The sequence below is a fragment of the Neomonachus schauinslandi genome, chromosome 5 (assembly GCF_002201575.2).
Source record: "Neomonachus schauinslandi chromosome 5, ASM220157v2, whole genome shotgun sequence".
NCBI classification, from domain to species: domain Eukaryota; kingdom Metazoa; phylum Chordata; class Mammalia; order Carnivora; family Phocidae; genus Neomonachus; species Neomonachus schauinslandi.
Genome location: NC_058407.1, coordinates 62075797 through 62089798, shown reverse-complemented (window position 1 = coordinate 62089798; position 14002 = coordinate 62075797). Strand labels below are relative to the sequence as shown.

The 14002-nt window shown below is 47.4% G+C and overlaps 1 protein-coding gene across 3 annotated transcripts in view; it reads right to left on the bottom strand.

The window, feature by feature from the left end:
• Positions 1–13031, bottom strand: part of BIN2 (bridging integrator 2) — a 30656-nt gene extending 17625 nt beyond the window's left edge. For 2 of the 3 annotated variants that reach the window (XM_021704815.2, XR_002481161.2), the window contains exons 1-2: positions 12912–13011; positions 5979–6059 (exon numbers count right to left, since the gene is read on the bottom strand). In XM_021704815.2, the coding sequence (XP_021560490.1) occupies positions 5979–6059; positions 12912–12992 (162 nt within the window). In that variant the 5' untranslated portion in view covers positions 12993–13011. Of the gene's footprint in view, positions 1–5978; positions 6060–12911 lie in introns of all 3 variants that reach the window. The other variant, XM_044914841.1, reaches the window with a different exon arrangement.
• Between the last annotated feature and the right edge of the window lie 971 nt (positions 13032–14002).

The following is a 14002-nucleotide window of genomic DNA, read 5'->3' as shown; positions in this document are numbered from 1 at the left end:
TGTGTGTGTGTGTGTGTGTGTGTGTGTGTGTGTGGAGTGGTGGGACACCACTGGGTGTCATTTTATTTTGCTGGCCTGTCTGTCCCTGTCCCCCCGCCCCAAAATGTCTCCAGGCTGAAGAATCCCAGCATCTTTCTTGACAGATACAACTTGCACAGTCTTAGGTTCCCACTTGTCTGAGAGTCAAAAACCTGCAAGTTATTCCACTTCTCTGGCTTTATTTTCCTCCTCTATAAATGTCGGGTAAGACCATTTCTAGCCCTGTAGCTTATGATTTTATCAGTTTGGCTCTCTGAATCCATGCCAAATTCTTGGTAACCCCATAAAGAGTCTGGGTTCGTCCTTCCTATCCGTTACGCAAACAGCCCCAGCCCTCAGTTAATGGACCACTCATTCTGGAAGCTTGTCCTAAGCACTTAGGCAGACAAAGCTATGTGCTAAGAAAATCCTTGTCCTGGGGTTCCCCACTTGCTGGAGAGAAATGGACTCAGAGAAACCCAAACACTCAGCAAAACAGTAAGGAGCATGATCAATCCTGAGCGAGTGCTAAAAGTGCTTGATTTGATGGAGGTCCTGAAGGGAGACAAGAAGCTTGTTTGATTTTATTTATTTATTTATTTGAGAGCGAGAGAGAGAGAGAGAGAGCACGCATGCCCAAACAGTGGGAGGGGCAGAGGGATAGAGAGAATCTCCAACAGACTCCCCGCTGAGCACAGAGGACAATGTGGGGCTTGATCTCAAGACCCTGAGACCATGACCTGAGCCGAAATCAAGAGTCAGAGGCTTCACCAACTGAGCCACCCAGGCATCACCATGAGGTTTGACTTTATTATTTTATTTTATTTTTTATTTTTTTAAAGATTGTATTTATTTATTTGACAGAGAGAGACAGAGAGAGAGGGAACACAAGCAGGGGAGAAGAAGAAGCAGGCTCCCCGCGGAGCAGGGAGCCCGATGCGGGGCTCGATCCCAGAACCTTGGGACCATGACCTGAGCCGAAGGCAGACGCTTAACAACTGAGCCACCCAGGCGCCCCGAGGTTTGATTTTAAAAGCAATGAATTGGAAGCAGCTGTCACTACCAGAAATCAGAAATTAAAATGCTGCTTGAGAAAAACAATTCTTCCTATTTAATATGGTTTGAAGAGGAAGCAAAGCAGAGCCCTCAAGGAAAACTACCTATGGAAATTTGCTTAGGAACCCAGGCAAGTGGCAAGGCCTTGGAATCAGGCTGGGAAGTTTGGGAGTGGTATTTATTTATTAACGAAAAGTTCTCCTACAAGCTGATTGTGGTAGGGCCCTGGGCACATGACCAACTGGTCCACCTTTTGGAATACTTCACTCTCAATCTCCTTGACCTTGTTTTTTTCCCTCTTGTTCATCTTAGCCACCCCAGGTCCAGTCTCCGACCGGACTGCATTGTCACTGTCTTTCCCCTTAAACTGTGAGAGTCTGAGGGCAGGCATGTTGTCTTGTTCACATCGAAGTCCCAGAATGTAGCATGGTGCCTGGTGTGCAGCAGGCTCCCTTGACGTGCTTGTGAAATGAGCTTTTCACGCATGTTCAAATACCAGTCACTGGAGGAAAACGCTTCTCTCGGGAGAAGTTTCCCTTATTCCTATTCTACCTCCATTTCATTTCATTTTTTTTTTAAAGATTTTATTTATTTATTTGAGAGAGAGAATGAGATAGAGAGCATGAGAGGGGGGAGGGTCAGAGAGAGAAGCAGACTCCCTGCTGAGCAGGGAGCCCGACGTGGGACTCGATCCCGGGACTCCAGGATCATGACCTGAGCTGAAGGCAGTCGCTTAACCAACTGAGCCACCCAGGCGCCCTCCATTTCATTTCTCAAATCTAGCTTCTCTCCCCTTCAAGTGACATTCAGTTGGTGGGCTCACCCAGAAATTCTGAGGGGACTGTCAACATCTATCTGATCCTCTTCTTCTTGATGGTCTTTCCTTCATCTCCTACCTTTTCTACCCACACACCTGCCATTGGTAGATCCATCCTTTAAGGCAGAGAGGAAGAGGAAAGACCGAGGTACAGAAAGGGCCAAGAGGCAGAACCCTCTTGATGTGGGTGTCGACTTACTGATTCCTGTTCTTTTCATGCTGCAGTTAGAAGCAGAACAGTCACTGCCGCTGAGCAGATGCCCCCAGAGGCCTCCTAGTGAGGTGCAGGGGGAAGGGCACAGGGTTTAAGTTGGAATCCCAGCTCTGCAACTCTTAGGCTTTTACCTTGATTAAATGACCTCCTTCGCAGATCCTATTTCCCTCCCCAGAGTTAGACTAAATCAGTGATTGCCAAATGCTGTTCTCAGACTAGCTACTACATCATCATTACCTGGAAACTTAATACAAAACATAGATTCCCTAGTTAATGATCAACCAAGGCTGTTAATGTCACACAAAAAGGAGTCACGCAGACATTATGTGCCTCCAGATGGAAAACTCTCACACCTATAAAAATTACAAGTATTCTTGCCACCTAAACAAACAAAAACAAAAATCTGAATCTCATCAAGCCTCTAAATCTGATTATTAATTTACAGAAAATACCAGAGACAGAGGGGCAGCTAAACAGTACTATAGGGACTCAATCAGTCAAGTTGAGGCTTCAGGAAACGTCAGGAGAACAATCTAGTGTCACCGACAAACAAACTGCACAAGGGAGGGATCAGAAACCCCGGAGATGAAGAGATTTAACTTTAAACCTAAGAGACTTAAACATGCCAACAAGCTGCTGGTTTAAACAAACTAAAAAAAAAAAAAAAAAAAATGACATCATTAGGGGAGTGTGAATATTGACTGGATATTTTATACTAACAAATTATTGCTACTTTTTGAAGGTATCACTTAATCTTACATTTTAGTGGGATATCAAAAAAGATATTTGTATTGTATTGTTAACTTTGAACAGGGCAAGTTATAAAACCAGTATCAACGGAATAATCTCACTTTTGTAAACCTATTTATTTATTGTGGATTTACTTAAAGATCATACACATTCATAGCAGAGCGATTGTAAGGATATAAGACAACAGTGGTGGTAATTCAGTGATTGCCAAATGCTGTTCTCAGACTAGCTACTACATCATCATTACCTGGAAACTTAATACAAAACATAGATTCCCTAGTTAATGATCAACCAAGGCTGTTAATGTCACACAAAAAGGAGTCACGCAGACATTATGTGCCTCCAGATGGAAAGGAAAAATCAGGATTTTTTTTTTAAATTTTATTTTATTTGAGAGAGAGACAGAGTGAAAGAGAGAGCACAAGAGGGGGTAGGGTCAGAGGGAGAAGCAGACTCCCCACCGAGCAGGGAGCCTGATGCGGGACTGGATCCCGGGACTCCGGGATCATGACCTGAGCCGAAGGCAGCCGCCCAACAAACTGAGCCACCCAGGCGCCCCTCAGGATTTTTTTTTTTTTTTAAAGATTTTATTTATTTATTTGAGAGAGAGAGAATGAGAGACAGAGAGCACGAGAGGGAAGAGGGTCAGAGGGAGAAGCAGACCCCCCGCTGAGCAGGGAGCCCGATGCGGGACTCGATCCCGGGACTCCAGGATCATGACCTGAGCTGAAGGCAGTCGCTTAACCAACTGAGCCACCCAGGCGCCCAGGATTTTTTTTTTTTTTAAAGATTTTATTCATTTATTTGAGAGAGAGAACACACAAGTGGGGGGAGGGCAGAAGGAGAGGGAGAAACAGGCTCCATCCTGAGAAGGGAGCCTGATTTGGCTCCAACCCAGCATCATGACCCAAGCCAGAGGTAGATGCTTAACTGACTGAGCCACCCAGGCACCCTGAAATCAGGATTTTTTAATTCATGTTTTTCTTGTCCTTTCTGGTTTGTTGTAACGAGTAAATATCTCATAGAAAATATTTTTAGGTGTGATAATGGCTTTGTGGTTGTATTTTAAAAGAGTCCTTACCTTTAGGGATTGATAATGAAATTTTTATGGATAAAATGATATGATACGTAGAATTTGCTTCATAGTAATCAAGGATGCGGGAAAGTAGGTGGAAACAGAAATGAGTTGATTAATTATTAAAGCTGAGAGATGGGTATGTACATGTGGATTAATTATACAAGTTTTCCTATCTGTGCATATATTTGAAATCTTCCATTAAAACAAATTTAAAAGTACAGATTCTCAAGCCCTACTACCAGAGATCTCACATGTAAAAATATTTCCCAAAGGGTGCCTGGGTGGCTCAGTGGGTTAAGTGTCTGCCTTCAGCTCAGGTCATGATCCCAGGGTCCTAGGATAGAGCCCCGCATTGAGCCCCCCTCAAATCAGGCTCCCTGCTCAGCAGGGAGTCTGCCTCTCCCTCTCTATCTGCCTCTCCTCCAGCTCATGCTCTCTCTCTCTCTCAATAAATAAAAAAAATCTTTAAAATATATATATACATTTCCCAAATGATTCTAATATAATCAACTGCTGAATTAGATTATAGTGAATGTCCTTTTAATATAATTTTAGAGAATTATTTTCCATATAATTCAATTTACTGATATCGTCCAGTAAAGAATTTGGCTGGCCTTTGTCCCCAGTTCCTGGGAAGTAACTTCTAACTCCTTAGGATTTCCTGAGTGATAGGAATGTGTTTGTTATTCATTGTGGGCCTCTCAGATCAGAGTCAGTTTATGCTAAACAAATGACTCAGGATGGTGGCTGGGCAGGCTGGAAAGATGAACCATGTGATTAGAGGGTTGGGGCTTTGAGACAGGTGATATCAGCCTGACCTCCAGTGGAGGGGAGAGAAAGGGAGCTAGAGATTAAATTCAATCATGTGGCCACGGATGCACTATGTAATGAAATCACAATAAAAAAAAACTCTAGACACCTGACGCTTGGGTGCGCTTCCCTGGTTGGTAATGCCAGGAAGGTGACATGTCTTGAGAACCCAGAAGCTTCTCATTTGGAGCTCTCCCAGACCTCACCTTATGTGTCTCTTTACTTGGCTGGTCATGATTTGTATGGTTTGTAATAAAGCAGTAATTGTAAATAGAGCGCTTTCCTGAGTTCTGTGAGTTGTTCTCATGGATTGTGGAAGCTGAGTGGCTAGTAGGAACCCCCAAATTTGTAGCGTTGGTCAGAAGGGCAGGGGGCCTGGGAGCTCCGGAGCTTATGGCTGGTGTCTGAAGTGAAGCAGTCTAGTGGGCGACTGTGTCCTGAACCCATGAGCTGTGACCTAACTTGGATGAGTTAAGTGGTAGAACTGCATGACAACTGCGTAGTCATGTAAGTTAATAACCCCCTTCCACAATAAAGAGGGGACTGCAACCTCTGGGGCTGAGATGACAGTTAAATGAGATCATGTGTGTAAAGCACCCAGCACAGTGCCTGGCACATGGAGACGGGAAGTGAAATATCCCCTGGGAGGTTAAACCCATTCTCCACTTCTTACTGGAAATTTCTACATAAAATTACCCTAGCATCCAGCGAAGATGGAAGGCACAGGGAGAATAGGAGGTTTGCTGGGGAGAATGACAGGTGAAAGACAGAGGGATTATTTAGAAATGAGGGCGCAGGTGAGGCAGAGGGAGTGGACAAAGAGGCAACAAGGAAAACAGGGTGCAACTCTGATGAGAAGAGCCGGAGGGTGGGACAGAGGCACTCTGGCGAAGTGATAAGCCAAAAGCAGAGGGGGCGGGGGCTTGCTGCAACTTTGTCTAAGGACCTGGTGATGCCACCATAGCCGGGGGAGCCACGAAGAGAAAAGAAGAGTACTTGTCTGTCCCCCAAAACCCAGGGCAGCAGGAACGGGAAAGGGAAGTTTCTCTGGTTGCCAGGGAAAGGGTAAGCAGCAGATCACCCTGTGGCCCTTACCCCTGGGGGGAGGATGGCTTAGTAGAGATGCCTGTTGGTTTGTAGGACCTGCTCTTCTTCTGCCACTCAGGCCACTCTGCCACTCTGCCTCCTTGTCTTCTTGCTTCCTCCAAGCCTCCCTTCCCCACCCTCCGGATTACCTGTTGATGGTAGAAGTTGTTGGCACTTTGTTCAAACCGTTCATCTTTCGTTTCCACAGTTTTCCCCAACTTCTGCAGTACCTGGGAATGTGAGTTGGAAAGGTCCATAAGGTTACAGTCAAGTCTCTCTCATCTTTTGGCCTCGTGTGACTCTGGCTTCTCAGAGTCTCAGATGCAGTTGAAGGGGTGTGTTCCTATCAGCCCAATGGAATTAAAAATATAGCACATTGCTGAAAAAAAAAAATCACATTTTGTGGTTCTTCTCAAACTGGGATACTCCTGGGGGTATGCAGCAATGTGCTACGGGGTATATATAAAGCCTGGAATAAATAGTACATATATGCCGGGAATGACATTGTTATTTGCAGTGGGAGTTTTTTGGGGGGAGGGAAGTATTATATTAAAACAGGGATTAATAAGAAGAATGTAAAACGTGCATTGCTTTTAAAGGTAAAACGTGAGGCTTGAAGACTTTTCACTTGAGAGACAGTCTTCCAGCCATGGCCACAGATTCCTCTAGATAGATGAGGTTAGAGAGGCAGGCAGAAGACTTTTCTTGGGAGGGCCCTTGTGGAAAACTGTGAGGAGCAGATATAACACATTTAAAATTCAGCTCGAAGTGAATGCTCTCCGTGTCTCTCTGCTCTCCACTGGGGACCTGAGAGCCAACCACCACACTGGTCTCAGTGCTAAAGCAAAGGACAGGGAAATGAAAAAGATAGAGTGCCTGTTCTCACAGGGGACACTCATCTATAAACAAGCAAGCAAGCCTGGGCCTCTACTACCTGAAGCCCCCATTTGGAAAGGAGGCACCCCCCCCTTCCAAGTAAGAGTCTCAGCGGCTGCCCTCAACTACTTCTCTCTCACCTCCTTCATCAAATCCCTCACTGTGTCCATCTCTGGAAACCATCCCATGCTTTCGAGTCTCACTGTCATGGCTTGGTTCTCAGCACTCGCCGTTTCTCGCCTGGCCTGCTCCCACAGGCCTATCATGCTGCAGCTTAAAACCTTCTAATGATTCTCCACCCATCTGCTCAACAGATTTGGATTAAATGCCCATATGTATCTATCAGTTATAGTTCAAACTCTGGTATGCAGATAGGTCTCAATGACCTGACTCCTCAGTAAGCCTCAACTCCCATTATTCCTCCTTCCTGCAGGTCTCCCTCCCTAACACTTTATTAGTTCCTGAATAAGCCATACTGTAGCTTGTTGTAGATGCTGTGTCCTCTTTCTGGAATGTCCTTGCCTTCCTTGTCTCTCAGGCAACTATCTAAAAAAACCCAATTTAGGGGCACCTGGCTGGCTCAGTTAGAAGAGCAGGTGACTCTTGATCTCCGGGTTGTGAGTTTGAGCCCCAGACTGGCTGCAGAGATTACTTAAATAGATAAACTTAAAAAAAATTTAAAAACCCCAATTCATATTCCACATCCTTTATGACACTTAACCACATCTACTCTATCCTGTTAATTGATTTAATCACTCCCTCCTAAGCGCTTGCAACTTCTGCACCTTGCATACACTTCTATTACTATTTTATTATTTGTATTTATCTAATTATGTCTCCTTCTAAACTGCGGGCTCCTTGAGAATTGGGCACTTGCCCTGCTCATCTAGATTTCTCAGTATCCAGCAAAGAGATACTTAAGACTTCTAACAGCAAGGCGAGTGGGACTGGTGGAGGAGAGGATCAACAGGCTGGGCCTTGAATTAAGATTTTGCTAAACTACAGGGCGCCTGGACGGCTCAGTTGGTTAAGTGTCTGCCTTTGGCTCAGGTCATGATCCCAAGGTCCTGGAATTAAGCCTTGGGCTCCATGCTCAGCAGGGAGTCTGCTTCTCCCTCTCCCTTTGCCCCTCCCCCTGCTCATGCGCACGCGCTCTCTCTCTCTCAAATAAATAAATAAAACCTTAAAAAACAAAGATTTTGCTAGACTGGAATGGAGTATAAGGGGGGAGAGTGGAGAGAGAACAAAGTCAGAAAAGTACCCATATTCACACAGGTCCATGAGATGGTTCAGTGTGGCTGGTTTAGGGTGTGTTATGGGGAGTGGTGGGTAAGGGAGCTAGAAGGGGAGACTGCAGTCTCACCCTGAAGGGCTCTGAATCACATGCAAAAGTGCCCAGGTCTTGGGAGTGAGGAAGGCTCTATGTAGAGCCTCGGACCCATGTGTCCCCATTCTTAATCCTGGGGTTAGCATCTCTCACTTCTATGGAGCTCTCTCTGGACTGGTTATGATCAAGGGCTCCAGAGTCAAACAGATATATGCCCCGCCTTGGCCTTTACACTTGGGGCTATAAGCCTTTGGGCAAATAAGCCTATGCGTCTCTTGAGCCTCCGTTTACAGAACTCCCCTTACCCCACTAAGATAACAGCATCTCCAGGAGTTGGGAGGATTAAGTGACATTATACCTGTAAACGCTTTCCCAGTGGTGCCCTGCAGGGAGCGCTCAATGTAAATCCACTACTGCTAGGTCCAGTTCCACTCCCTTCCCTAGGAGTACCTGTCTGTTTCCTTCTCAGTTTAGCCATATGTCTGTCTGTGTCTCTAGCTTCACCTCATCAAACACCTGGCCCTGGGTATGCCGACTCTGCCGGCTTCCCGGACCCGACCCTCCCTCCCGCGCCAACAAAACACCGTCCTCTACCAGAAAGTTGCAAAACCACCTTGTCTAAGTGGTAAGCGCCTGCTCTCACTTCCTTCCTGCTACTCCTCCCTTCCTTTGCCTGGGGCATGGTTCTTCTTAGGTGGAAGGGGCTGAAAGGACCGTCAGCTCAGTCTAGAGTTAATGTGGCACACCCGATCGCCCCAGCTCCCACAAAGTTCAAGGTAAAAAGGCTTCTAAGGGTGTGAGTGTGTGTGCTGAACACTCCCTCCTTTAATTCTGAAACTGAAAAAAGGAGTGTGATCACCTTGAAGGCATCACCCAGTGCCCTGGGCCCGAAGTCAATTGTCGCCGCGGATCAGGGCACATGAACTATGCTGCAGACGTTCTTCCTCAACTAGAGCTCCCTGACAGAAGAGAAGGTACAGGTTCTCAACAAACGTCTAAAAGAATGAATAAATTCCACCTTTGGGTCACTTCCCCATGAAAGCCCACCCAACGTCAGTCCCTAAAGTTCTACACTAAGAATTCAGCCTCCAGGGTAATAGAGACATTTAGAGAGAACAAACAGGAACATGAGACAAAGTGAATGTGGCAAAATGTTAATGCTTGGTGAAAAAAGTGAAGAATATTCCAGGGTTCATTGACCTATTGTAACGTTTACGTAGATTGGGATATGAGGATAAAAGCTTAAAAAAAAAATCATTTCAGGGGCACCTGGGTGGCTCAGTTGGTTAAGCGACTGCCTTTGGCTCAGGTCATGATCCTGGAGTCCCAGGATCGAGTCCCACATCTGGCTCCCTGCTCAGCAGGGAGACTGCTTCTCCCTCTGCCTCTCCTTCTGCCCCTCACCCAGCTCATGCTCTTCCGTTCTCTCTCTGAAATAAATAAAATCTTTTTTTTTTTTTTTAATTTTATTTATTTGACAGAGAGAGACACAGCAACAGCAGGAACACAAGCGGAGGGAGTGGGAGAGGGAGAAGCAGGCTTCCCGCGGAGCAGGGAGCCCGATACGGGGCTCCATCCCAGGACCCTGGGATCATGACCTGAGCCGAAGGCAGACGCTTAACGACTGAGCCACCCAGGTGCCCCTGAAATAAATAAAATCTTAAAAAAAAAAATCATTGCAGATATATAGTTCTTTTCCAGGACCCTTCCCCATAATCGTTTATTATATTTTAGTTAACTCTCTCAATTGGGGTAATTTGAATAGGGCCCAGTTTATGTGAGAAATCCTCATGTTCAGGATACATGCTAAAGTAGGCTCTTCCTTAACATGGTCTTAATATACTTTCTAGCCTTTTCTGTCACCACTCCCTATTCCAGCTCAGCTGCATTTCTCACTATTCTGCCTACAAGGATTTCCACACTCTGGGCCTTGCTTCTGCTGGCATTCCTCAGTTGGAATGCTCCCCCACCACTTGCCCGAGGAACTAATCAGCCACAGTTCCCATCGCAAATTCCGCCTCTGCTACAAAACCTCCCTCAATTCTCCTCAGTCTTTCTCTTCTCTGAATTCCCACAGAGTACAGATCTCTCAGGTGACTCATTTAACCTTTTTTTTTTTTTTCCCCTAGACTAGAAGCTTCTGGCTAGTGCCTCTTACTCATCTCTAAATTCCTTCCCGGGTCCAGCCCAGGATCCTGGACAAAGGAATTTTTCTGTAAGTATTGTTGACAGAACTCTCTGGGAGACAAGTTGAGTAAAAGTCAGTAGAGGAAAAGACCAACAAAGAAGTGGTAAACAATGCCCCTTCTCAGGGGAGAGAGAACTGAGAGATTTGCCACAGAGAAATCACAAACAGATGGTGAAAGCATTCATTTGAAATGTGAAGAAGTATCTTGCTGTAAAAACACATTCAGTCTCATGTTGAGTCTGGGTGGAAACTGGAAAATAAAACAAGAATGCTTCATCTTCCCTGTGTGTAACAGTCACTGGACCTTCACTCCTAGCTCTTCAGAGGAGGAGACCTGGGCGAAAGGTGTTTCTCCTCCTAGTTTTGCTCCTGAGAGATCGGCAGGAAGTGGGCTGGCGAGGCAGGAAGTGGGCAGGCACAGATGGTTTATTAGGAGCCTTGTAAAGAGAGCAGCCTGAGGTGGGGATCCAAAGGCAGGACACCTGGCCTTCAGTGATAGTTCTGCCATTTGCCAATCTCTGTTGAGTCTCGTTTCTTCATTTCTAAAATTGGGATGTTAATAACATGCTCAAAGTGTTGCAAAGATGAAGTGAGACCCTATCATGCGAGTGTTGGCTCCATAAAGAGAGAGATGGTGTCTTTCTTAATTTCCCATGGCTTGTCAATCGTAGGCGCTTGATATCTGACCCATTTGACTATTTGACCCCTGAGTTACTACATATTACTCAGAAGATTTCAGCCAACTGCTTATAAAAAAAAACTATAAAGTGTTCCAGGGAGTCCTTTCTTTTGACAGTAACTTTCTCTCTCTCTCTCTCTCGCCTTCAAAAACCTCCCAAGACTCAAGGACTCTGGCAGGCTGAGTTGAGCTCCTCCCCACATTCCAGGCCATTCCCACTCTATACTGCTCCAAGTTCAGTGTCTGCCTGCCTTTATGTTTACGTCTGGGCGGGCGCAGAGCATCTTCCTGTTTTCTGCCTTAACCTGCAAGTTCCCTGAGGCAGATGTGAGGTGGCTCCTCTCTCTGTTTTCTCAGGGTTCAGACCAGGAAGAACAGGGTGTACCTGGGTGTACTCTGAGGTACAAGGCACCCTCGCCCCTTCTCTCGCTTTGGTATCCTTACTTACCACGTTGAATTTCCAAATCATTGAAAATCAACTCTCTCATTTTACAGATGCAGAATCTTAAGCCCAGAGCAGGCACATTATTTATCTAAGGCTTTGGAGTCCATGCTTAGAAAAGGAGAGAAATCCCAAACCAAGGGCATAGTGTTGATAGGTTGGAGGAGGACAGAAGATGAAAGAATGAGGTAAAATCAACTGCTGTATCTCTTATTTATTTTTTTTTAAAGATTTTTTTTTTACGGTCTTTTTTTATTTTTTATTTTATTTTTTATTTTTTTTATTCTTATGTTAATCCCCATACATTTTTAAAAAAGATTTTATTTATTTATTTGACAGAGAGAGAGAGAGCACAAGCAGGGGGAGTGGCAGGCAGAGGCAGAGGGAGAAGCACGCTCCCCGCAGAGCAGGGGGAGCCTGATGTGGGACTCGATCCCAGGACCCTGGGATCATGACCTGAGCTGAAGGCAGTCGCTTAACCAACTGAGCCACCCAGGCGCCCCAACTGCTGTATCTTTTAAAAATACTTATTATCCATGAGTTTTTGGCCTTCTGGGTTTTCTTTGTTCTTCCAACCCATGGTGCAGCTGGTACCTCCTGTTCTCCACACCGCTTCTAACCAGACCTACCCACAGGCTCTGATCACTATCAGATTTGTAACTAGACAGCCTTTCAAGACGCTGAAACCACGATCAAGGTGAAGTTAAGAGTAAGGTGAAGTAATGAAGTCTAGCCACACAAAACCTTTCCTTTTCCTCCACTCTTTCACACGATCCTGGCTTCCTCAAAGACAGAAAAAGGAGATTCATCTCCCAAGAGTGTTGATAGGTGGAGAGCAGAGAGGTTCAGGTTAGAAGGGAAGGACATACTCTGGACAGGTAGAAACAAGAATGTCATTAAAATATGTAGGGGAGTGTTACAGGGGGACAGCCTACCTAAATGCTAGTGCTGGAGTAGGACCACCCAGAGCTAAACCCAGAACACAATCTAGAAAGAGATGCTCCTTCAACACCCTGGGCCGGGTAGTTTCCAACTCTGAGACCACACAGAAGGGCAGATACGGGCTACGGCTTACATCAGCTTCAACAACGCGCAGAGGCCCGGCAGGGGTGGGTACAGAGAGAATCCTGCAGGATTACTCTAGTCCTTGTGGACTAGGTGGTCCTCGCTGATAGCACAGCTGGTCATGGCTGCCTTATGACTTTGGGGGAGATTATCCCCTTCAAACCTTCAATTTCGTCATCTGTAAAATACCATCTTCCCTGGACGGCTAGGACAAAACCTGCCAACGTTGGTTCCTTTCTCCCACCTTTCCTGGGTCGGCCTGAGTCTTGTTTAGGGTTCCTGAGGGAGACTGTTGTCTCCTCTGCGTCCCTACCCTTGCCCAAGATCGGGTGATTTCCTCCGTTCTCTCAAATCTTTCTATTTTAAGGGAAACCCAGTCCCACGCCCATCTGCGGGGGAAGCCGCGGACCCCTCGGTTCCGCCCAGGCCCCCTCGGGCACACTGCACGCCCCTCTCACCGCGTCCGGCTGGCGGGACCGGCTGGTGGTGGGGCCCGGCCACCTACCTTCTCCTGGGCTCTGCTGAACTTCTTCTGCACCTGCTTGGCGAACAGGCCGGCGGCGCCTCCCGCCTTGCCCTCCGCCATCCTGCCGGCTCCGGGCGGCCTGGCCCGGCGGCCTGTGGTTTTCTGGAGGCCCCCGAGGAGGAAGTGCGGTTCCCGGCATGCCTCGCATCCGGCCGTGGCCGTGGCCGCCCCGCCCCACGCCGCTCGCGACCCACGCCGCTCGCGACCCCCGCCGCCGCCCAGGCTCTTCCCGAGGCCGGCTCCCGGCGCAGCCACGGTGGCCCTGAGGGCCCCCCAAGGCCCACCCCCGCTCAGCCCCGGCCCCAAGGGGGACCTCTGGAGCTCAGGCTGGGGGCTGCACCTGTTCGGAGGAGGAGGCTGGAAACTCGGGCCTGCCCTCAGGTGGTGCTCCCTCAAAATCAGCCTCGAAGCTGCGCAGCCCGGAGGGACGGGAGCACCAGCCCCACGGAACGGAGTTTTCTAACGTGGGCCGAGACCTATTCGTGCCTGCAGCCAATTCGCCATAACCATCAGCACTGGGGAATAACTGGAACGGTGGGGTAGAAAGATTGCGATTTCCACTTAGCAAGAGTATTGAGAAACGTTGTTTCACTTCTATGCGCGTGTCTTCTAGGTTGCCAGGTTAAATGCTCGACTTATTCCAGGCTGCGGTTTTTAAAGATGGAAAGCCTCTGCCGGAGAGGTTGCCTGTAGGCCTAGAACTGGTAGGGGCAGAGTGGGGGAAGGGACAGGCCCCCACATCGGGATTTGAAAGGGAGGAACAACCGAGCCAGCGGTAGAAATGGGGGTCCTTAGGAAAGGAAAGGACTGAGGAGGAGAGACTGGAAGCCCGCGCTGGGGAGCGGAGCACACTTCTCTAGCTGTACGGACTGGTGCGTGTCCTGGGTGGAGGCGGGGTGTGAAGACAGACACAGGCTGGGAAAGTGGGAATGAGGCTGCCCACATCACATCTGTTGCTCCCACCGAGGTTTCCTAACTGGAGCTGACCCCTTTGAGGGGATAGCCGGAGATGAGGACACTGGGTTTGGAGGTATCGTTTACTCACAGATTTTTACAGTGGTGTAACATCC